At 39.8% G+C, this 24,466-nt stretch overlaps 1 protein-coding gene across 2 annotated transcripts; it reads right to left on the minus strand.

Moving 5' to 3' along the window:
- Positions 1 to 106: 106 nt before the first annotated feature.
- LOC124279444 (polypeptide N-acetylgalactosaminyltransferase 16-like) lies at positions 107 to 22,509 on the minus strand. 2 transcript variants are annotated; one of them, XM_046715273.1, is made up of 16 exons: positions 22,261 to 22,509; positions 15,151 to 15,305; positions 14,941 to 15,042; positions 13,193 to 13,260; positions 12,357 to 12,422; positions 11,474 to 11,595; positions 10,509 to 10,596; positions 10,087 to 10,165; positions 8,615 to 8,718; positions 8,173 to 8,299; positions 5,875 to 5,967; positions 4,810 to 4,893; positions 4,316 to 4,442; positions 3,253 to 3,369; positions 255 to 439; positions 107 to 213 (listed from the first exon to the last, which is right to left on the minus strand). In XM_046715273.1, exons 1-15 carry the CDS (start codon positions 22,366 to 22,368, stop codon positions 260 to 262), a joined length of 1,620 nt encoding a protein of 539 aa, XP_046571229.1. In that variant the 5' UTR covers positions 22,369 to 22,509; the 3' UTR covers positions 107 to 213; positions 255 to 259. The 2 variants fall into 2 exon arrangements, with proteins under 2 accessions (XP_046571229.1, XP_046571228.1); XM_046715272.1 differs by having other exon boundaries at positions 116 to 439.
- Positions 22,510 to 24,466: the final 1,957 nt, after the last annotated feature.

Below are 24,466 nucleotides of genomic sequence, written 5' to 3' on the forward strand. Positions count from 1 at the left end.
GATACATCCTATAGCATCCCATGTATGTTATAAGTCATCCTGATACATCCTATAGCATCCCATGTATGTTATAAGTCATCCTGATACATCCTATAGCATCCCATGTATGGTATAAAACATCCTGATATAGCATCCCATGTATGTTATAAGTTATCCTGATATAGCATCCCATGTATAGTATAAAACATCCTGATACATCCTACAGCATCCCATGTATGGTATAAGTCATCCTGATACATCCTACAGCATCCCATGTATGTTATAAGTCATCCAGGTATTCCTTTTCTTGACTGGCTGGGTTCTCGACAGTGATCTTCCACTGCTGTGAAGAGAGGTAATCCTCGCATTCGGCCAGAACCAGTCCTGTCTCTGACTTGTGACTGTCTACACACAAGCTGGAGGCCTGATGGATGATGTGGTTCTTATGGCGGTACCAGCGCTGCACAGATAACAATACCACACATGTTCAAGACATTGTAATCTTGGAAGATTTGAAAGTTACAGTCCTTATTATGATTTGTACGACAGTGGACCCAAGTACATAGGCATAGATAAAACCTTTTGGATTATGGTTGCCAGTTTCCTGTGGGTGACACAGATACATACAGAATGAAAGAGATTAAAATTTTTTAAGTCATAATTATCCCTAGTGGTATGCCTAAATATCTACATGGTTATCTCCCTTAGCTGTGACGACACAGCATTGTTCTTTGAACACCATCATACTTTTTTCTGTATGGTCACACACGGACGTGTCAGAGTGGAAGAGGTTTATTGTCAAGTTTAATCTTACATATTTATTAATGTACGGTCAGTAGAGATCACATTTGGTCACCAGACAATGGCAGTGTGGCTTTATTATTGCTTATTGTAAAACTTATGACTTTGTGTAGTTTAGGAATTTTTCCTGCCTTTTTGAACTTTCCCGCCATGTCGCAAAATAAGTGCGTTCAATGTCAAAAATTAGTGGCTGAGTTAGATCCGCATTCTCTATGTGCATCATGTTTTGTTGGAGCTCCTTGCACAGTTGAAGATCTCTGTTTGTTATGTTCTGCCTTATCTACGGGGAAATGGATTAGTATGGATAAAGCACGTAATCAGGCGAGGAAGGGAAAATTGTCAAAGATCTCAGATTCCTCTAGAAGTAAAATACCTGCCTCTCAGCCTTCTAGTTCAGCAGTTAAATCGGACTCTAAGTCAAAATCTAAATCTAGATCAAGTTCATCATCTAGCCAGGTTGATTTGTCATCTATTACGGAGCTTTTGTCTTCTTTCAAGTCGGAAATTCAATCATCCATGCGGCAGTCCTTCCATGACTTACAGACTTACAGAGGCAAATTGATTTCTCCAGCTTCCTAACTCAAAATGCGGCTTATCTATATGACTCATACGATAAAGGTCATGCTAGGTCCCAAGGTCAAGAGTCATTCCCCGTAGGCTGGCACGGTGCTCTGCTCGGTTCAGTCCAGCATCACCAACGTCCTGAAGCCGGGTTGCGTGGGTGGGAGACGCTAAGGCTTCAAGCGGGAGGGACACGGTCCCTGGCTGTCAACCCTTAGGGGTCAGCACCCAAGCTACCTTGCCTGCCGAGCCGGCTCGTGTCACGCTCGGGTGATTCGGCATCCCCGGCACGGCTTGGTCAGGATCCCATTAGCCGGGTTAAGGTGATCGGCATGGGTCCTAATCAGCCGTTATATAACCCGGATTCCACGGCTCACGCACAGCATGGAGTAGCTTGCTCTACGGGGAGTGTAACGGATGGTGCACGGTCTACCTCGGTTACGAGTTCATTGACACGGACAATCCTCCTTTTCTTCTGTTAGTCCCGGACCTCTCGGATTCAGATGGACACACGGCTTATCCGGCGGCTAACCCAGAACTAGTTACGAAGGAGGGTTTTATTACTTTACCATCCAGCTGCGGAGGACTATATACCGGGATGGTCCTTGAAGGAGAAAATGGAAATGCTACATGCTCTTATCCAATTATTTTGCCGCCTCCTATGGATACTATGGAACAGGAGATTGAGCTGGGGTCGTCCGGATGTTTACCACCAGAATGTACTCCGATGTTATCTTTACCACATTCTTCAGTTGTAAAGGCTACCCTGGATAATTACAATGAGGCGTTGGCCAAGTCTACTTCGCTACAGTCATTACCTAGGATTCCTCAGAGACCAGCCTATGCCATCCACAGTCGGGATCTGCCAGCTAGTTTGCCTCATTTGGACAAGGACTTTAGTTTACTGGAGGCTAGGAGTCACAGAGACAATGTCATACCATGTCTTCCTAGAGAATTCAAGGAACTGGATACTGCAGCCCATTCTTCTATTGACATACTATCATATATATACTGGTTTGTGGCTGGTGTCCATGCTCTGCTTCTTCCGGTGTTCAAAGACTATTCGGGAGTTAAAAAAGATACCTTAGTGGCTATGTCAGTGCACGAGGTTGCATTGGCTCACTCCTTCCTGGATGTGTTATATCAGAGTGTATCGGATGCTACTCAGGACCAGGTGTATTCGCTGGGCAGACTCACTGCTATGGAGAGGTCTCAAAAGTTAAGCTCAGTTCGGAATATACCAGAGTCTACTAAAGATTTGATGTTCCAGCAGCCATTAAATTCTGAGGAGATTTTCAACGGTCAATGTCAGTAAGCGGTGGAAGCAAAAGATGCTACTACTTTCAGGAATCTCAATCAGCATTTGGCTTCAGCCCTATTGAACCAAAATAGATTCAGATCTGCTCCCGTTTCCGAAATGGGACTGTTTTTGTTGCTTAACGCCACACTAACCAATATTCCAGCTATATGGTACTGGTCTGTAAATAATCTAATCTGGACCAGACAATCCAGTGATCAACACCCTGAGCATCAATCTACACAATTGGGACACGATGACATGTGTCGACAACCTGATCCTGTTAGTCACCTCTTACGACAAGCATAGGTTGGTGAAGACCAGTTCTAACCCGGATCTTCATGGGTCCACACTCAGCATATTCCAGTGAGGTGACAGTCTTGATACTGTGATTCACATCATGAGTATTGATCTACACCCAAGGAGTGGGATGATACGCAGCAACCAACACTGCAAGCTTGACCACCTGATTTCATTAATCACCTCTTACTACAAGCATAGCATGGGTTGGTGAAGACCGGTTCTAACCTGGATCTTTACATGAGTGAAGCCAATACAGATCTAGATGCAGGGACAAATGAGAGTAATCATCATAAAACAGGTAACTGTCTCACCTGATTGTCACCATAGTTACAGAACTGGACGACAAGGTAGGAGTGTGTCTCCTGAATGCCTGCTGTCAGACACATGCCGTTACTGACGATGACTCCTTTCCTGCGCCATGACCACTCCTGGTGCAACATGATATTAATATCAGACAAGAAGACAAAGTCATCAATATCTCCCGCAATGGTAAAATACTCTTCATGAATATATCAAATAGTTATGACTATGTCCAATGTACGGTTTGATGTACCTCAGTAATGTTGATATAGAGTGGTTCTGTTGATATATGTCATTAGTTTTTGGATACCCACACAGTGGAAAGAGGGTATTGAAAGGTTTTCAATTTCTGTTCAGGAAAGGATGACTACCACCAATTTTAGTCAAAGTCTTTTTGACAGGTACCAAGAACCTAATCTGTCAGACAATTCCCCCACACAGGTACCAAGAAGCTAATCTGTCAAGAATCCCCCTTAATCCCCCTTCACAGGTACCAAGAACCTAATCTGTCAGACAATTCCCCCACACAGGTACCAAGAACCTAATCTGTCAAGTAATCCCCCTTCACAGGTACCAAGAACCTAATCTGTCAGGCAATCCCCCAAGAACCTAGGTACCCCCAAGACCATAGACCTAATCTGTCAGACAATCCCCCACACAGGTACCAAGAACCTAATCTGTCAGAGAATAACCCCACCCCTGTACCAAGAACCTAATCTGTCAGGTAATCCCCCTACACAGGTACCAAGAACCTAATCTGTCAGACAATTCCCCCACACAGGTACCAAGAACCTAATCTGTCAGACAATCCCCCCACACAGGTACCAAGAACCTAATCTGTCAGACAATACCCACACCCAGGTACCAAGAACCTAATCTGTAAGGTAATCCCCCTACACAGGTACCAAGAACCTATTCTGTCAGGTACTTGGCACAAACAGGTACCAAAAACAAGCCTTGATACTGAGGCCTAATGTGCCATGATCAAGACAGTCATGTTTCCACACAGCAAGGAGAGACTGGGAGTAGTCAAACCCAGGAAGATTGACATGACCATTTGTAAGATTTACTTGCCTGTGAGTCTTTTGATTCCACACACGGACGGAGCTTGATTAGGACTGGGAGTTGGCCGGGGATGATGTCCAGACACTGATTGTCCTGGTAAATCTGGCCATAGGCAAACTCATCATTCACTGGCAACCTGCAGATGACATTAAGTCAGATGAACAGCAGGAAACTCTGGGATCTGGCATCAGTACAGACGCATTACGTGTGTAAGTTAGTGATTGATTGACTTCATTCTACCTTGTATCATTTTTCATTCATATCTCATGAAGTCAGCTAATTGAGGAAGAAAACATGGGTCTGGGACCAACAGACAACAGATTATAATCTGGGCTAATCTGAGACATGTACCGATTACAAACGGATCCTGATATGGTTAAGGGGGCAACTCTGCACATTTAGGCATTACAGAAGTGTACCTCAAGTATATAGATCAATTTGGGCTAAAAAAGAAGCATTAATATAATTAAATTCATGAAAGATTTGAAAATAACTTCACCCACTTTAGCTCCGGATACACGTTGTCCAGGTACCAGCGAAATGTCTGACACTTGAGGCGCTGTCGCAGAGCACGTCTTTCCTGCACACTAGGTGGAAGGAAGGTTCATATTATTCCCTCCTAAAGCTACAGAGGCCTGCTTACCTCAAACAGGATAAGAATCAACTTATTTTCTCATATATATATTTAGTTAGTGAGGAAGCAAGGTTTGGTTTATGTTGCTCTGAACAGCTATACAGCTATACTGAAGTGGGAGACAAGAATGAAACCCAAGAGTTCTGGAAGGCACTGACAAATCTACGCACATAATCAAGATGAAACTTGGTAGTGTACCATGATCACAGAAACGCAGCAGCTTGACCATCCACGACCCTTGATATAGTTCAGAGGTCTACACTACACTCATAGTAAAATCCTCAATGAACATTGTAACTGTAATGTTTTAGAGTCCTTGAATATGCCATCACGTTACAATATCAAGACATGACTTTGTGACAGAATGGCATCAATACAGAACTCCTGAGGCTGCCTACTGGCTGACTGTTGTGTATAGGGCTGCGCAATATAACCGGTTTACTGGTATTTACCGGTTCAGACATGAAAACGATACGTATTGCGATACGCTGATCGAAAACCGGTATTTTGACTTGCATTCGGAAAACTTCGTAACACTCGGAAATCTTCGGATATGTCCTTGTTTCATTTGTGCCAAATATTATTCATATTTTTATTTTATCATGATTAAAAGTTGTTATTAAAGCTTAATCAAGCCTAGTGATTTTGTTGTGTTTTTGCTCTATTAATCAATAATTAACTTGATTATGAGTAGTAGTAGTAGTATATACTTCATGCAATATATTGCAATACATATCGCAATACATGCTTTCGCATCGCAATATATTGCAATATGAAAATTCTCTGCAATACCCATACCTAGTTGTGTATTGACTATAGTCTAGGGTGTTACCCTTGTACAGCTAGATTACTTACTCTCCGTATGCCTGCATGCTGATTGTTGTGTATTGACTATAGTCTAGGGTGCTACCCTTTGTACAGCTAGATTACTTACTCTCCGTATGCCTGCATGCGCGATGAAGGTCGAGCAGCGTAGTAGAATCGCTTGTAATCATCCATCCACACCTCCGCCGTCCTTCGCGTGTTCCTGCAGTGTGCAATGAAGCTATGAGAGCAGCGTCATGAGATGGCAGTGTCATGTGAGAATATTGTCATGTAATAACACTGTCATGTGAAGTTTAATGCAAGAATAGTGTTATGTTAGAACAGTGTCAAGCGAGAATAGTGTCATGTTACAACAGCGTGATGTGAGTGCAGTGTCATGTTAGAACAGAATGTGTTAGAGCCTGGTGTCATGCATGTGTTAGAACAGTGTGAGATGTGAGTACATGTGTCATGTTAGAACATGCATGTGTTAGAGCCTTACTTTATGCATGCATGTGTTAGAGCCTTACTTCATGCATGTGTTAGAGCCTTACTTCATGTATGTGTTAGAGCCTTACTTCATGCATGTGTTAGAGCCTTACTTCATGCATGTGTTAGAGCCTTACTTCATGTATGTGTTAGAGCCTTACTTCATGCATGTGTTAGAGCCCACTTACTTCATGTATGTGTTAGAGCCTGTGTTACCTTCATGTATGTGTTAGAGTCTTACTTCATGCATGTGTTAATGATGCTTCATGTATGTGTGCCTTACTTCATGTAGTGTGTTAGAGCCTTACTTCATGTATGTGTTAGAGGCTTACTTCATGTATGTGTTAGAGCATTACTTCATGCATGTGTTAGAGCCTTACTTGTGTTAGAGCATGTATGTGCTGTGTTAGAGCCTTACTTCATGTATGTGTTAGAGCCTGTTAGAGCCTTACTTCATGTATGTGTTTCATGAGTTACTTCATGTATGTGTTAGAGCCTTACTTCATGCAGAGCCTTACTGTGTGTGTTATGTATGTGTTAGAGCCCTTACTTCATCATGTGTGTTAGAGCCTTACTTTACTGTGTGTAGAGCCTTACTTCATGTATGTGTTAGAGCCTTACTTCATGTATGTGTTAGAGCCTTACTTCATGTGTTAGAGCCTTACTTCATGTATGTGTTAGAGCCTTACTTCATGCATGTGTTAGAGCCTTACTTCATGTATGTGTTAGAGCCTTACTTCATGTATGTGTTAGAGCCTTACTTCATGTATGTGTTAGAGCCTTACTTCATGTATGTGTTAGAGCCTTACTTCATGTATGTGTTAGAGCCTTACTTCATGTGTTAGAGCCTTACTTCATGTGTGTGTTAGAGCCTTACTTCATGTATGTGTTAGAGCCTTACTTCATGTATGTGTTAGAGCCTTACTTCATGTATGTGTTAGAGCCTTACTTCATGTATGTGTTAGAGCCTTACTTCATGTGTGTGTTAGAGCCTTACTTCATGTATGTGTTAGAGCCTTACTTCATGTATGTGTTAGAGCCTTACTTCATGTATGTGTGTTAGAGCCTTTTTCATGTATGTGTTAGAGCCTTACTTCATGTATGTGTTAGAGCCTTACTTCATGTATGTGTTAGAGCCTTACTTCATGCATGTGTTAATGCATGTGTTAGAGCCTTACTTCATGTATGTGTTAGAGCCTTACTTCATGTATGTGTTAGAGCCTTACTTCATGTATGTGTTAGAGCCTTACTTCATGTATGTGTTAGAGCCTTACTTCATGTATGTGTTTAGAGCCTTACTTCATGTATGTGTTAGAGCCTTACTTCATGTATGTGTTAGAGCCTTGTGTTAGAGCCTTACTTCATGTATGTGTTACCTTCATGTATGTGTTAGAGCCTTACTTCATGTATGTGTTAGAGCCTTACTTCATGTATGTGTTAGAGGTGTTAGAGCCTTACTTCATGTATGTGTTAGAGCCTTACTTCATGTATGTGTTAGAGCCTTACTTACTTCATGTATGTGTTAGAGGAGCCTTACTTCATGTATGTGTTAGAGCCTTACTTCATGTATGTGTTAGAGCCTTACTTCATGTATGTGTTAGAGCCTTACTTCATGTATGTGTTAGAGCCTTACTTCATGCATGCGTTAATGCATGTGTTAGAGCCTTACTTCATGTATGTGTTAGAGCCTTACTTCATGTATGTGTTAGAGCCTTACTTCATGTGTTAGAGCCTTACTTCATGTATGTGTTAGAGCCTTACTTCATGTATGTGTTAGAGCCTTACTTCATGTATGTGTTAGAGCCTTACTTCATGTATGTGTTAGAGCCTTACTTCATGTATGTGTTAGAGCCTTACTTCATGAATGTGTTAGAGCCTTACTTCATGTTCATGTATGTATGTGTTAGAGCCTTACTTCATGTATGTGTTAGAGCCTTACTTCATGTATGTGTTCGAGTTTCCCTCAGGGAAGGAGTAGGGGTGACGCTTGCGGAACACATGTCCGACTCGACTGCAGGGGATGATCTCTAGCTGTCCGCCACACATCCACACACGGAATGACAACTCTGAAAAACAGTGAGAACAAAAGTCAGCTCAGAAAGTTCCACAACGTGGCATTTTTGTTGTTTTCACACTTGTGTGTTGATCTAATTTACTTCATCAGCAAATTGAAAGACAGACTCTAGTCTATGATCTCTTCTGTTGTACAGAATAAAATCACACATTGCTGCCAGAGACTCCCTGGCTGTAAACCCCATGTCCTGATCAAAGTGTTCAAGGAAGTGCAGGTAATATTTGGTGTTTTGACTAGAGACAAACAAGAGGCATTGTTTCAAATTCATAGACACAAAATCTGGAGTCTCTTTTAACGGACAACTCACCAAAGTTCTCTCCTCCCCAGATGTCCATCTTGGTGTCGTACTTGCCGAGGTTATTGAACCACTGCTTCCTGACACTGAAGATACCGCCAGCAATGATGGGAGTCCTACAATACATGCATCAACACAACTCCGTCAATTATAAAACTAAAATAAAAAAGACAAATTGAGCAATTTATTTTATGAAATACATATATTTGACACTGGAATGGATATGTTTATCAAACCATAATGATTGAAAGACTTACAAAATTTGATTAAACAATCCTAATTAAAACAGACATTCTGTGCAACAGGCATGAGGAAAATGAGAATTAGATCTAGTAAATATGTTCTCTTGTGGGATGCCTGATCCTGTATCCTTATTTAACAGTAATAATAGTAATAGTCCGCTTATATGGTGCTCATATCCAGGCCCATTGCCTGCTCACGGCGCTTCGCTACATACATTAATATCCCCGGTCATAGGACACTATCGTACTTTCCAATACTTTTTCAACTCCCTGGGGATCATACAGCCATGCTGCCTGTTAGACGCAATGAACTAAACACTCACATTGCCAGCACATCCTCACGGGTACCCATTTTACAGCTGGGTGAACCGAGACAATCTAGATCTAAGTATCTTGTCCAAGGATACTAGACAAATGTGCCCACCTCGGGACCTGAACTCAGGTGCCTCCACCAGCGTGAGGTGGATATTTATTTTATTCTTTAACCCTGGCCAATTCATCATCATAGAAACCATTTAGGCATTAACAAGATATTTTCTCTCTCTTTCTTTCTCATTGACAGGATGAGGAAACAGACATCTGTCATGGACCAGGGGAGATAATGTAGCCTCTGTCCAGTAAACAACATGGTGTGTTAAGATACAGATTCTGCATTGGGTGTGATCAGATTGGATGTCAGCTACTCCACATCAGAGGAAACTTTGTGGGATGTGCTAAATGACTAGACAGTGCCAAATGATGGATTTCTGAAAGACATTAGACACATTTAGGATTGTGCCCACAGATTTTTTCTCGGTATGAATGTGCCTTTAATTGCACTGGATTGTATCTGTATGAAGCTATGTATCTATGAAACCAATATTCAACCAATACCCAACAAAGACAGTTCTTTCAATATTGTTTCAACAATGTTTCCAACATAAACATTTCAACATTGTTTCAACCTTAAAATCCAATCAACATTTATGTCATTTCAATCTTGAAGCAGGTCATTGCCACAATTTCATTCAAAATTGATGTGCCTGTTGTACTGTGACAGTCGCAACCTTGTAGGACGTCATCTTTGTTCTTGATAACCTTGTCAAATAATCACATAATTACAAGCAAACACTACTCATGAAGTACAATTACACCCTTGAGATACTTCACATCATGATCAAACTCTACTTACACATCGCTTATCTCCACGTCACCTCAATGGCAGTATCATTAAAGTAGCACACAGTAACCATGGTAACTTACTTGACTGGGTCCGTCTTTCTCTTCCCCACCGTGGACAAAGGCTGGTCCTCCCACTTAAAGTGCATGCTCCAGTCAAAGCCTGAAGATGCGCAATGAAACAATAAAACTTTCGACACAACATTTGACCCTATATTTGACAGTACAACACTCTTATAAACAAAGACTGTATCTTCTAGCACTCAGCAATATTCCAGCTATATGGCAGCGGTCTGTAAATAATCGAGTCTGGACCAGACAATCCAGTGATCAACATCATGAGCTTCCTTCTATGCAACTGGGATACGATGACGTTTCAACAAAGTCAGCAATTCTGACCACCCGATCCCGTTAGTCGCCTCTTACGACAAGCATGGGTTACTGAAGACCAATTCTAACCCGGACCTTCATGGGTCCTTTTAGTCCCTACTGACATTTCTACCTACCTCCCCTGAGGATGTCAGGTACAGCATTGTACTGGAAGCTCTCTGTGTCGATCACGTCTATCACGGGACTCACTACACTGTAGGGGGCCTGAAACATCCACACACAAGACACTGAGGAGAAGGACATCCAGTGTATTGGCCATTCAGAGTCATAGAAGCTGTGGATCAGATGGCGCCAGATTGAATTTGGAATTGTACAGACAAAACAAAAGAACACATCTTTAGTGTGTCATTGCCTAAAAACAAATAATCTTGCTGTAGGTACCCTTACATGTTGTACATCAATATACTTTACACACTTGGGCAAAGAGAGGGCATCCACATTTGTGGTAGGTTCTCTACCACCCACTACCATATCCACATCACAGGTTTTGTTCTCACTGTCCTTGTTGATCTTATCATGTCATCTCCCCACAATGTATTACAACTGTGAATATTGCAGGAGCCGCAACACTGTAGTGTGCAACCTATAGTTGTGTTTATTGTTGCAATATAATGATTACTCCCTTATGAGTATTTTGTGAATGCAAGGACTGCTCCCCGCATCTGGGTAGTTGTACCATCATGGCTGACTAAAGTGCAAGCGTGGATCGCTTTGTTGTGTTATCATTTAAATTTGGGTAACTTAACAGGATATTGGTGTATGAAACATTTATCATTTCTCCCCCTGATGATGACAGAGGACTTTCTATAAATAGCATCTTCCCTGGTCATACTGTCAGTGATTGTTATTTTCAGTTGAAACTTCTTACTGACCAATAAGGATTAAGTATTTATTGTTGAATGTGTAAGACAACAGGCAGTTGACTACACACAGAAACACAAATGGGGCTACATTCTAAATGTCCAAGATACATATGCCCAGAGAAACTGGATGCCACACAGCTCTGTCATGTCACAGTTTGATCAGTGGTGTTGCGTATGACTACAGGGGACCTTCTCCCCCCAACACCGGTCTGACTTACATCCACCAATCTCTGTAGCAGGGGCTGCAGCCATTCCTTGTTAACCTCACAGTGAGAATCCAGGAACGTCAGGATCGGACCACTTGCCGTGTCAGCACCGATGACACGAGACCGGATCAAACCTGACACAGGGCAATTGTTTTAATTCAAATCATGTGCAAACTTCATTCCAAACACTCAGATCTTTCCATGTGATTTCAATTTTTAGAATCCTAGACTTGTTGCAAACTCAAAATCCAAATCAAATTACCGGCACCCATAACTCATGATTGAGATCAGTGTCATTTCTAGTACAAATTCTACAGGGTGTTCAAAGGTTAAAAATTCATCCAGAGACAAATATGTAACATTTATAAGGCTGCTGTTCTTTCAACTGACACATACTTTTACTTTTCACCCATGAATGGACTATAATGGCCGTGGATCAGGCAACACTGTTGAGGCAATGTTCACACAAAACCTAATCAGCTGTTGCACACCCAGCATATAGTTAGCATATTGTAAATATTGTGTATGTCTGTCACACATATCATACATCTTCAGAGTTTTTGTCAAGCTGAATTCACTCTCCATGACATTAACTAAACTCTCCTGTCAACAATCAGACCAAACCTTTAACAAAAGGACAATCTCAGCTATCATACTCCCATGATTAAACACTGAGACCCATATAATCAGAGGAACCTGATCAAATGCCTGGTAGGTTTTATGGTCGGAATTCCCACCATTATTATCCTTGCAACTCAATGCTGGGGATAAAGAGTGGATGTGATAAATAAAGGAAATATGGTCCATCAATAAACTTCGTTTCCGACAACATCTGCTGAAAGTGTGATATAACACCTGATATTTCCCCATCAACCATTACACCTGTGTATCTCACCTTCTCGCTGGACGTTACGGATCAGTTTGACTTTTGGAATCACAGCGAGGAGCTGACCATCATCAGCTGAAAGCAAAATGTTCTGATGGAAAAACACACAAATTAACTAGCCTCCTCTTTTAATTCAATGCAAAAAGTAATGAGCTAAGGATTTGCTTACAATAATAATCATAATAATCACTCCCTACTTGGAATGTTATACATCTACATTACTTAGTAATAACAGTAATAACCATATCATCTGACCACAATTCTTCTAATGAATCACTGGTAGGGAGTATTGTTTTTCAAGGAAGTCTGCTTGTATGAACAAATCTGTCTGATGTGAACTGGCTGTGTTTTCCATAATATTTTAATTAAGTATAATAATTATATCTATGTATATATATGTATGATTGTTTTTTACTGTTACAAGTACATACTAAAGTAACATGATATATTATCCCTGATAAAATACAACTTTCAGATACAATTCTTCCAATCACTATAAAAATTCTTTGAAGTTGTATTACTGAGTAACCCAATCACCAGTAAACTGAGAGAAAACATGAAGGCTGATTGATCGTTTTGTCTTTGTTACGACAAAACACACAGAGTAATTTTAGTCTATGCATATAAAACAATGCCTTAAAAACAGGTGATACCATTTCAAAGGTACATTATTGTGTAAATGTGATGTTTCATCTCAAATTTGTATTGACCAAGTTTGTTATCAGCTGTTCTTTAACCTGAATTCACTGACAAGGATATGATGTAGTTTTATACTGTTCCCTGCCTAAATGAGTCATGAAATCTCAATACCTCATTACGATGAGAGATGGGTCTAGTTTACTTACGATCGTCGCTAAAGTCATCCACGAGTACAATGTCTTCCACTAGGTACAGCGGTGTTCGCGTCAACACACTGCAACAGTCAAGCTCGGAATCAACATTTCATTCATTTTTTTGGTTATAATAATCAGTCATTATCATGGGAAAAAGGGTGGATTAATATTTTCTACACTTCACTTAGAAATTCTTGACCAAATGACACCCAAACGAGTTTTTTCAATGATGCTGGCGGGGTTTTAATATAAGTTCTGGTCTTGTCCCTCTAAAATGTTCTTCACAGATGCCATGATATCATGACATCATTGATTGTATATGTTTGGCATCTCAGAACACATTGGCCATAACACTTACAGTTGATAGGACAGGGCATGAGTTAATTGGTGGCGCTGAAGTCAAATGCCTCCACTACTTTATTGTTGTTTGTATTCAAGGAGGACATATTGGACCTGAGTTTCATCCATAGTTACAAGCTATTGCAAGAATCTTTCAGGATCAGCTTCCAACAGAGTTAAATCCTCATGAGACATGTTGTACCTAAGATTTGGATCAGATGCCAGAAGATGCTGAACACATACAGCTAACGTTTGTGTGATAATGGAAATCACTCTGTCTTGTGAAATGATTACTGAAATAGCAAAAAGATGATCAGTTGCAGAGCTGTCAACCCCTAAAGATGGTTTGGAGTGAGACTGAAAAAAATAAGCCGGGGTCATGTCGAGGGCGAAGCCTTGGTGGGGGGTCTCTAGGGGGCGAAGCCCCCCGCCCCCGAAAATGAAGTTTAGTGATTTTCAGGAGCATTTGGAGCCTTCTGGTTGCATTATTTTGACACTAAAAGATGCATGATAATAAATAATAAGCCGAATCATTCGCATAAACATCGTTTTGGTACTTCGTTCATTCAGGCGTTCTTTCAATGTTCAACTTTACGCAAAAACGAACGGAAAATGCGTATTTATTTTGAAATTAGTTTTGGCTACCAGATATGCGTGAGATTATTATTTGGAGGCGTGAGAGCGTGACATTTGTCAATAAAGCGTGAGACTCACGCCAAATGCGTGAGAGTTGACAGGTATGCAGTTGTCTATGGAACATTTCTAGTGTTGCTTTCACGATGAGGTCGTCTTCAAGGTTATCCCTCGTATGCTGAAACTTTGCTGCCCACCTCATCATGACATCAAATATAGATCAATCTTCCTAAGTGCAGTACTCATATCATTACAATGGTTATGTTATAGATTTTGTGGATAAACCTGTATGACATCACGCAACCAGCATTCAAAATAATTGCTGCCCCAGAGGCCCAGCGCCGGTTGTTATTGTATTGGGCCGGCAGTTTCAAATATTTGCAGGCCCTTATAAATAAGTAAATTATCTGTCAATTTCTTTTTCAACTGGAATCTTTCCAATAATTTTTATCTTGATAAAGTTTGGGAATCATCCATGATCCATCATGTTACAAAAACTTACAGTTTCACTTCTGCTTTGCGCATTTGAATGTCAACACCAGTCTTTAACAAATATAAACTTCTCTCTGTGCCATAGGCTTTGCTAACAGACTTTGTAGAAACAGTGTGAAATTGTGGACAGTGTATATTTTAAAGCCTGCAGGCAGCAGCAGGCCCTGATGGCCAACTTGCAAATTAAAGCATTGCAAACACTGCGTGTAACAAAGAAATACTCAGTGGTAAAATGCAAACATGTGTTCTCCCAGACATAAACTAAACTAAACTGACATATCGTTGAGACTACATACCTGATGACTGTTCTTAGCAAAGTTGACCGTGCCTCGTTATGGAAGGTGATGATGATACTAGTCTTTGGTAACTTTTTGAAGGAGTAGTCAACCTTTCTACATCTGAAAAAAATATAAACTGTGAGAGGGCAACACTTTCAGCTCGACTAGAGTCCTGTATGAGTCAGACATATCTGTACAATCTGTGACCTGTCTGCGTCTGCTACTTACTGACTGTATCTCACGTCTGGGATGTCCCGGTCGGGGGGGATGCTGTTACTCGTTACGATGTTAAAGGCGTGTTTCTGCAGTGGCATCTTGAGGTCTTCTACATCGATGGTGCCAATGTAGTTTTTGTAGCTGAGTGACTTTGGGTCGAAGTATGTCTGTGGAAATAATGCACACAGATACAGATGTCCTAGTTCTGAATCTTTCTTAACTATTTACACACGTAGTACACACATGTGACAGTTACATTGCTAACAGAACACACGGTAAACACATACAGGTCACACCTCTGAATGTTACTTGGGTTGAAGTTGTCCTTGTCTGTCATCATACGGTGCAGACAATGTCTCACCTGAGCAAATCCGACAAAAAATCATAAAAGAGAAACCATTTTGACCTCAAACCACAATAATGCAGAGGGTTGCTTTTGCTGTGATGTAATCTGTTCCAAATTGCACCTGGAGTTATGTCCCTTTGTCTTACAAAGTTCCAGTGATTACATATTGAGGTACACATCAGTGTGTATATTACTTATTTCTTGTGATAAGGACATGGATGCTTCATTCCTGATCTGACATTTACATGACAAATTTGTTTGCACAATCTAAAACAAAGTCTCTCTTCTGATACTTTTTTTACATTGACGAGCAACCCTAAAGTTGTTCCAAGTCTTTTATCCCCTATAATAATCCCTCTTATATCAAGTCATTCTTATAACAAGTCCCACCTGTGACAAGATCTATATAAAACAAATCCCTCTTTTATGCAGTCCTACCAAAACAAATCACTTCAATAATAACTTCATATAATAAGCCCATCCTCCCATCATGAACCTTCACCTATAACAAACCCTGACAAATCTCTCCTATTACATGACATTACATGACCCTTGTATTACAAGACTCTCATATAACTATAACAAACAAGTCTTACAAACCCGTTCTATGACCCTTATATTACATGACCCTGACCATTACAAGACTCTCCTTGACAAACCCCTCATATAACAAGCCCTTCTAGTATCAAGACCTTCACATGACAAGTCTCTCCCGTGACAAACCCCTTCTATAACAAAACCCTTATATTACATGACCCTACCATTACAAGACTCTCATATAACAAGCCCTTCCAGTATCAAGACCTTCACATGACAAGTCTCTCCCGTGACAAACCCCTTCTATAACAAAACCCTTAAATTACATGACCCTACAAACTTAAATGACCTCCTATTACAAGACTCTCATATAACAAGCCCTTCTAGTATCAAGACCTTCATATGACAAGTCTCTCCTCTGACAAACCCCTTCTATAACAAACTTACATGACCTTCTTATTACAAGACTCTCATATAACAAGCCCTTCTAGTATCAAGACCTTCATATGACAAGTCTCTCCCATGACAAACCCCTTCTATAACAAAACCCTTATATTACATGACCCTACCATTACAAGACTCTCATAAAACCAGCCTTTCCAGTATCCAGACCTTCATATGACAAGTCTCTCCTCTGACAAACCCCTTCTATAACAAACTTACATGACCTTCTTATTACAAGACTCTCATATAACAAGCCCTTCTAGTATCAAGACCTTCATATGACAAGTCTCTCCCGTGACAAACCTGTTCTATAACAAAACTCTTCTACAACAAGCCTTTATTTTCCTACTTCCCGTGCGTATGAAGTGTTTCTGTAGTATGAGCGTACCTACACTACAACAGCTTCAAACACCCATCAAAGCTCACAAAAAAAATATATGGCAATACCAAGGAGGCATTGTGTGTATATAAATATAGATTATAATACATCAGCCTGTATGATGCACCTGTCACCAGAGAGCCCTGACTGCGGCTGTTGGGGATCTACGTCAACGATGATTGATCTGACACTTTCATTGCTCATCTTTGATGATCATATGGACTGTGGTGTCAAACAGCTGGTCCTCACAGCTGTTGCATCAAAGATAACACAGTTCACGATTGTCTGATCACACGATCAATCTGTCTGTAGGGTGTTAAAAGGTCACAGAGTTGTAAAAACACCATAAAACATGATTCAGACAAGTCATGGTGAGAACCCATTTCTCAAAGAAGTATTTGATGGTTTGTGCATGGTTTGTGTTTCATAGTGTAACACTAAAGAGTGAAAGCAAGTCTCTGCAGAGAATCATAGGTAGATGACATAGATGTACATATATCTCCAGAGAGTCATTGGTAGATGATATAGATGTACATATATCTCCAGAGAGTCATTGGTAGATGATATAGATGTACATATATCTGCAGAGAGTCATTGGTAGATGATATAGATGTACATATATCTCCAGAGAGTCATTGGTAGATGATATAGATGTACATATATCTCCAGAGAGTCATTGGTAGATGATATATGTCTCCATGTACATAGATATATCTCCAGAGAGTCATTGGTAGATGATATAGATGTACATATATCTGCAGAGAGTCATTGGTAGATGATATAGATGTACATATATCTGCAGAGAGTTATTGGTAGATGATATAGATGTACATATATCTCCAGAGAGTCATTGGTAGATGATATAGATGTACATATATCTGCAGAGAGTCATTGGTAGATGATATAGATGTACATATATCTGCAGAGAGTCATTGGTAGATGATATAGATGTACATATATCTGCAGAGAATCATTGGTAGATGATATAGATGTACATATATCTGCAGAGAGTCATTGGTAGATGATATAGATGTACATATATCTGCAGAGAGTCATTGGTAGATGATATAGATGTACATATATCTCCAGAGAGTCATTGGTAGATGATATAGATGTACATATATCTCCAGAGAGTCATTGGTAGATGATATAGATGTACATATATCTGCAGAGAGTCATTGGTAGATGATATAGATGTACATATATCTCCAGAGAGTCATTGGTAGATGATATAGATGTACATATATCTCCAGAGAGTCATTGGTAGATGATATAGATGTACATATATCTCCAGAGAGTCATTGGTAGATGATATAGATGTACATATATCTCTGCAGAGAGTCATTGGTAGATGATATAGATGTACATATATCTGCAGAGAGTCATTGGTAGATGATATAGATGTACATATATCTGCAGAGAGTCATTGGTAGATGATATAGATGTACATATATCTGGTAGATGATATAGATGTACAGTGTTCCACAGGAGATCGCTTAGTATGTCATTGGTAGATGACATAGATGTACATATATCTGCAGAGTGATTTTGATGATAATAGAAGTTTTTCCTTTCAGAAAACTTCTGTCATAAAGAAAAATGGTAGATATTTGATATAGATGTACATATATCTGCAGAGAGTCATTGGTAGATGATATAGATGTACATATATCTCCAGAGAGTCATTGTAGATGATATAGATGTACATATATCTGCAGAGAGTCATTGGTAGATGATATAGATGTACATATATCTGCAGAGAGTCATTGGTAGATGATATAGATGTACATATATCTGCAGAGAGTCATTGGTAGATGATATAGATGTACATATATCTCCAGAGGAGTCATTGGTAGATGATATAGATGTACATATATCTGAGAGTCATTGGTAGATGATATAGATGTACATATATCTGCAGAGAGTCATTGGTAGATGATATAGATGTACATATATCTGCAGAGAGTCATTGGTAGATGATGATATAGATGAGAGTCACATATATCTCCAGAGAGTCATTGGTAGATGATATAGATGTACATATATCTGCAGAGAGTCATTGGTAGATGATATAGATGTACATATATCTCCAGAGAGTCATTGGTAATGATATAGATGTACATATATCTGCAGAGAGTCATTGGTAGATGACATAGATGTACATATATCTGCAGAGAGTCATTGGTAGATGATATAGATGTACATATATCTCCAGAGAGTCATTGGTAGATGATATAGATGTACATATATCTGCAGAGTCATTGGTAGATGATATAGATGTACATATATCTGCAGAGAGTCATTGGTAGATGACATAGATGTACATATATCTGCAGAGAGTCATTGGTAGATGATATAGATGTACATATATCTGCAGAGAGTCATTGGTAGATGATATAGATGTACATATATCTCCAGAGAGTCATTGGTACATGATATAGATGTACATATATCTGCAGAGAGTCATTGGTAAATGAGATAGATGTACATATATCTCCAGAGAGTCATTGGTAGATGATATAGATGTACATATATATCCAGAGAGTCATATGGGAAAATGATACACATGCAGCTGCAGTGTCATGTGTGAATGATATACGTATATCAGCAGAGCATCATGTGTGAATGATATATGTATATCTGCAGAATATCATGTGTCAATGATATAGCTATATCTGCAGACTGTCATGTGTGAATGATACACATATATCAGCAGAGAGTCATGTCTAATTGAGTGAGTATGGTTTTATGCCGCTTTTAGCAATATTCCAGCAATATCACTGAGGGGGACACATGAAATGGGCATCACATTGTACCCATGAACCCAGATCCTTGGCCTGACGACCCAGCCCTTTAACCACTAGGCTATCCCACCGTCCCGAGTCATGTCTCAATGATATATAGTATGACCAGAAATTATTGAGAATTTTAGGAATATGTTTAATTGGATTTCTAGTATAAACAACCTTGACCAGCTATCAAGTGCTTGGTTTCATTCAAGAGAGACAACTCTGTTAATCTTTTTCATTAGTTTGTGAAGAGTTATCCCCCTTTGTTTACATGCTAGCAGACGACATTTTCAGTGATCCTCAGTATGGATGATTTAGAGAAGAGGAAGTTGATTTTAGAGTATATTAACAAGGACATCAGATCAGCTAAAGTGATTTCAAGTGGAACAGGCATCCCTTTGTCCACTGTTTATCGTGTTTTGAAAAATATTGCAAATGGATATGGCATTGAGCATCAGGGAGGCGCAGGTAGGCCCAGAAAATTGACTGTCGGTGACAGGAGGCGGCTTGGTATTCTTGTTTCTAAAAACAAACGAAGGAGTTTAGAAAACTTACGGCTGGATATGATTGATAGAGGAACTGTGGCTGTCTGTAAGGAGACAATTAGAACTGAGCTGCATGCAATGGGTTGGCAGAAAAGTCGACGAATTATATCACCGATCATGAAACCTGAACAAAAGGAGCGAAGGTTGAACTGGTGCTTACAGCATAGAAATTTTAACTGGGACAATGTGATTTTCTCAGATGAAAGTTCTGTGTGGCTGTTTCCTAATACACTGAAATTCTGGATCAAACAAATTGAAAAACCTTTGTATCAGCGCCCAAAGTACAGTCCGAAATTTGACGTGTGGGGTGGCATATCTGTGTTAGGGGCAACGCCCCTCTGTGTATTTGAAGGGAATATGAACAGTGAGCGGTACACAGATATTTTCGAGGGACATCTACTTCCATCCGGGCACATGTTCTATGGAAATTTATTGATTTTCCAGCAGGACAACGACCCAAAACATCGTTCAAAGCATTCACGGGCCTGGTTTCGGACCCAAAATATGACATTATTAGATTGGCCAAGCTATAGCCCTGACCTAAATCCAATAGAAAATGTTTGGGGAAATATGAAGGAGAGTGTCAATAAGAAAAATCTGACAAATATTGCTGAAATGAAAGAAGAGGGGGTCCGATATTGGGACAGCATGGACCACGACTTTCTAACTTCTTTGATCAGTAGTATGCCCCGCCGCATTGAAGCCTGCATTGCTGCCCATGGTGACTTGACAAAAAAACTAACTGTTCACCTGTCTTTGAATCTGGAGTTATGTTCTGCTAATATTCACATTTAACACGTGAGTTATGAGTGAAAAAAATTAAAAAATTACAATCTTAAATTCTCAATACTTTCTGGTTGTACTGTACACATATTTGGACTGTTATGTGTAAATGATACACTATTATCTGTTGAGTATATCGACAGGGTTAATATCTTTATCTACTGCCAGAAAGAGACTGTGTTAAACTAAACAAACAACATTTCTCAGAAGATGACGGATTGCTAGTTGGACTGGGTCGAGTGTAACATAAACTCATTTAGCTATATATAATGTGTTTCTTTTTAATTTGAAAGCTGACAGTTAATGCTACATTAATCATGCTTGGAAGGAGCATTGAGCCCTCTGCTACTTATGTGTCAAGACAAAACTCAAGCCTTACACTTCACAAAGGTTTACATAATGTATATACCATGGGCCATTATACTTTCATATCATATAAGCAACAGGTTTATATGTTGTGCTTTAATTATATAACAATTCTGTATCGTATGTTATAAAAATGCCTAACATGTTATCCCTTGTGCTATAATGGTGTATAACTGTTAATTCTGTGCTTTGAAAATGTACAATTCTGTATGTGTTATAATGATGTATAACAATTCTGTACCATGTGTTATAATAATGTATAACAATTCTGTACCATGTGTTATAATAATATATAACACTTCTGTACCATGTGTTCCAATAATGTAAACACTTCTGTACCATGTGTTATAATAATGTACATTGTATAACAATTCTGTATCATGTGTGATAAAGTCTGACATGTTATACCTTGTGCAATAATGATGTACCTGTATAACAGTATAAGTCTATGTGACATGTCAATGTCTAACAGTTTTATACAACCTATAACAGTAATGTTTACAGTTGTCAAATTCCTTCATGTTGAACTAACTTCTTTACCAGAGGTACCAAAACATAAGCATTTTCTAAAAGATTAAAAGTAAATAATTTTAACTTAAAGATTTTTTTTCTTTACAAGATGCACTTTGTTGAACATTGACATTAATATAAATAGAACATTAACAGCCTATCCATGTAGGCTGACTAGAAAAGCCTCAGTCGCAACATTGATCATTCCAATATGTATTGTATACAAACCCACGTGTTATACATCAATACCATGGCCTGGCGTTATACAGTGTGAGTAATGAGGTTGTCGTATCCTGTACACGTGGATGGTGTCCCTTATCACGGAATTCTGTATGTACACTGAAATAACAAAGGCTTGTACAGCATCCGACTAGCCCCTCCCCCGCCCCAGTAAGTCTCAGCAACCCAGAAAGCCTCACTCACGTTGGACCCATTGAGCCAGCGGATGATCACTCCTCTGTAGATGTACATCACCCCCACCGTGGCGCAAAGCCACAGAACCACGCCCAGCAGACGGTTCTTGCGTCTCATCACGAAGGAATCCCAAATGTCGCCGTCGTCATCGTCTGAGACCACTCACTTCTCACTCCGACATCGCCACTGAAACTTTTCTTCCAACTTCGGTTCGGTGTTGTCGTGGAATGATATCGTATTTCACCAGCTGTCAAACCATTCGCAGTTAAAGTCACGTGACCTCTCCGTCAGTGTTTATAACGGAACCATTTCTTCAACAGTTCAACTCGCCTGCATTACTTCAATAAATGGGATGTGTTAATGCTAACAGTTGCCGTTTAGCGGATAATTTGAGAAAGTGGTTATTTCGTGCTGGTAGACAGCGCGTGTATACATCTGTATGCTTCTAAAATATATATATCCTGCATAATGATGACTAACAGCTCTACACAGATGTTAACTCCACAAGATATGATATGACACAACACGAAGTTCCCTCCTGCATGTTTATACTTTAGCTGTTGAAACACGATGGAGGGAAATTCGTATTGTGGAATAATATTTCATGGATTTCCTTATAGACTTACTACTGTTATATAGAACACACTTTATGGATAACAACTTCTTTTTATTCGTGAGTGCGACGTTTCGATACAGATTCTTGTACCGTTGTCAAGCATAATGGAACATGAAGAAGGGGGAAGTATATATATGCTGGATGTAACAATGTAACAAAGAAAACAACATAATTAACATGATTAACATCCAGCATCCCCCTTCTTCATGTTCCATTATGCACATACACACACGTTTGATGCCACAGTTACTTTTACCTGACAACACGCCAGGAGACAAAAAAACAACAACCACATACCCCCCCCCATTATTTGCATCCTTAAGACAAACACTGTCCAAGTTGAGCGCCAAATTAATAGGAAGATGTATTTGGGTACTTCTTTTTGGAGTTATAGGATATTTGCAAAAGGGGTGTGAAATATACCCTTGTCTTGGTATCTTATGGAACAGTTGTTTGGTATTTGGTGTCCCCCGCTGATGTTGCTGGAATATTGCTAAAAGCGGCGTAAAACCAGACTCACGCATTATATCAGATGGCAAACAAACTGCCATACTTCACGTTTCATTAGGGGCGTTTAGGTAGCTTAGTGGTTAATGCGTTCGCTCGTCACGCCAAAAACCCGGGTTGATTCCACACAGGATGCAATGCGTGAAGCTCATTACTGGTGCCCACCCATGTGATATTGTTAAAAGCGTCATTAAATCATACTCACTAACTCTTATAAATTCCGAAAATAAGGGTGGTTCTTTTTCCAGTTTTTAAACGCAAAATTCAATCCCCGCATTTATCAGAAAACATGTTTAAATTCCAATACAGCGTTACACTGAGGCCTTGTGCTTGTCCAGATAAGTGTCCAGATAATTCCTTGATGTCATGATTATCCGTAGCTGATACGGGATTATTTAGAATGTTGTAGTATATAACTGTTGTCTGGATATCTTGGTTGAGTACAATGTGTGAAGCCCATTTCTGCTGCCCTCCATCGCGATATTGCTTGAATATTGCTAAAGGCGGCATAAAACCATACCCACTCCCTGGATCTTATAGATTTATCAGGTATGTGAAACTGAAAGTATCAAATAGATGTAATTCATATTTCTTAAAGGGGACTTGTCTCGTTCAAATTGGCAGGCCTAGTAAAAATGAGCCCTTCTTTTAAGCACAGGGGTGGATACAGCTTTTGAGAAAGGGGGGTGGTGGGGTGCACACTATTGAGAAAAGGAGGGGTGCACACTTCATTTTCACCCGAGTTTCAATGGTCATTTAACAAACTTTCAGCACAAAACATGTGGTTACCATGGTAGACTGACAGCCTGTGAAGCGCCACTTTATTTTCTGCTGATTGAGGTTGTAATTTTGTCTGTCAGTCTACCATGGTAACCACATGCAGTTTCACACGAGGGAATACTTGCAAGACTGATCTCTTGCAATACATACAAGTCAAACTGCATATTTCCTTCTTCACATTGTTGTAGAATTTGTTGAACAGGGAGATCTGAAACTTTCTTCCTATACACAATAACTTCTTTACTGCTTGTTATCTAAAGAGGCTTATTACAAGTAGCCCGGCAACTAGCGAAATAAGGCATAACTTCCACG

The sequence above is a fragment of the Haliotis rubra genome, unplaced genomic scaffold (genome assembly GCF_003918875.1).
Source record: "Haliotis rubra isolate DU_JTF1 unplaced genomic scaffold, ASM391887v1 Scf25, whole genome shotgun sequence".
Classification (NCBI taxonomy): Eukaryota; Metazoa; Mollusca; class Gastropoda; order Lepetellida; family Haliotidae; genus Haliotis; species Haliotis rubra.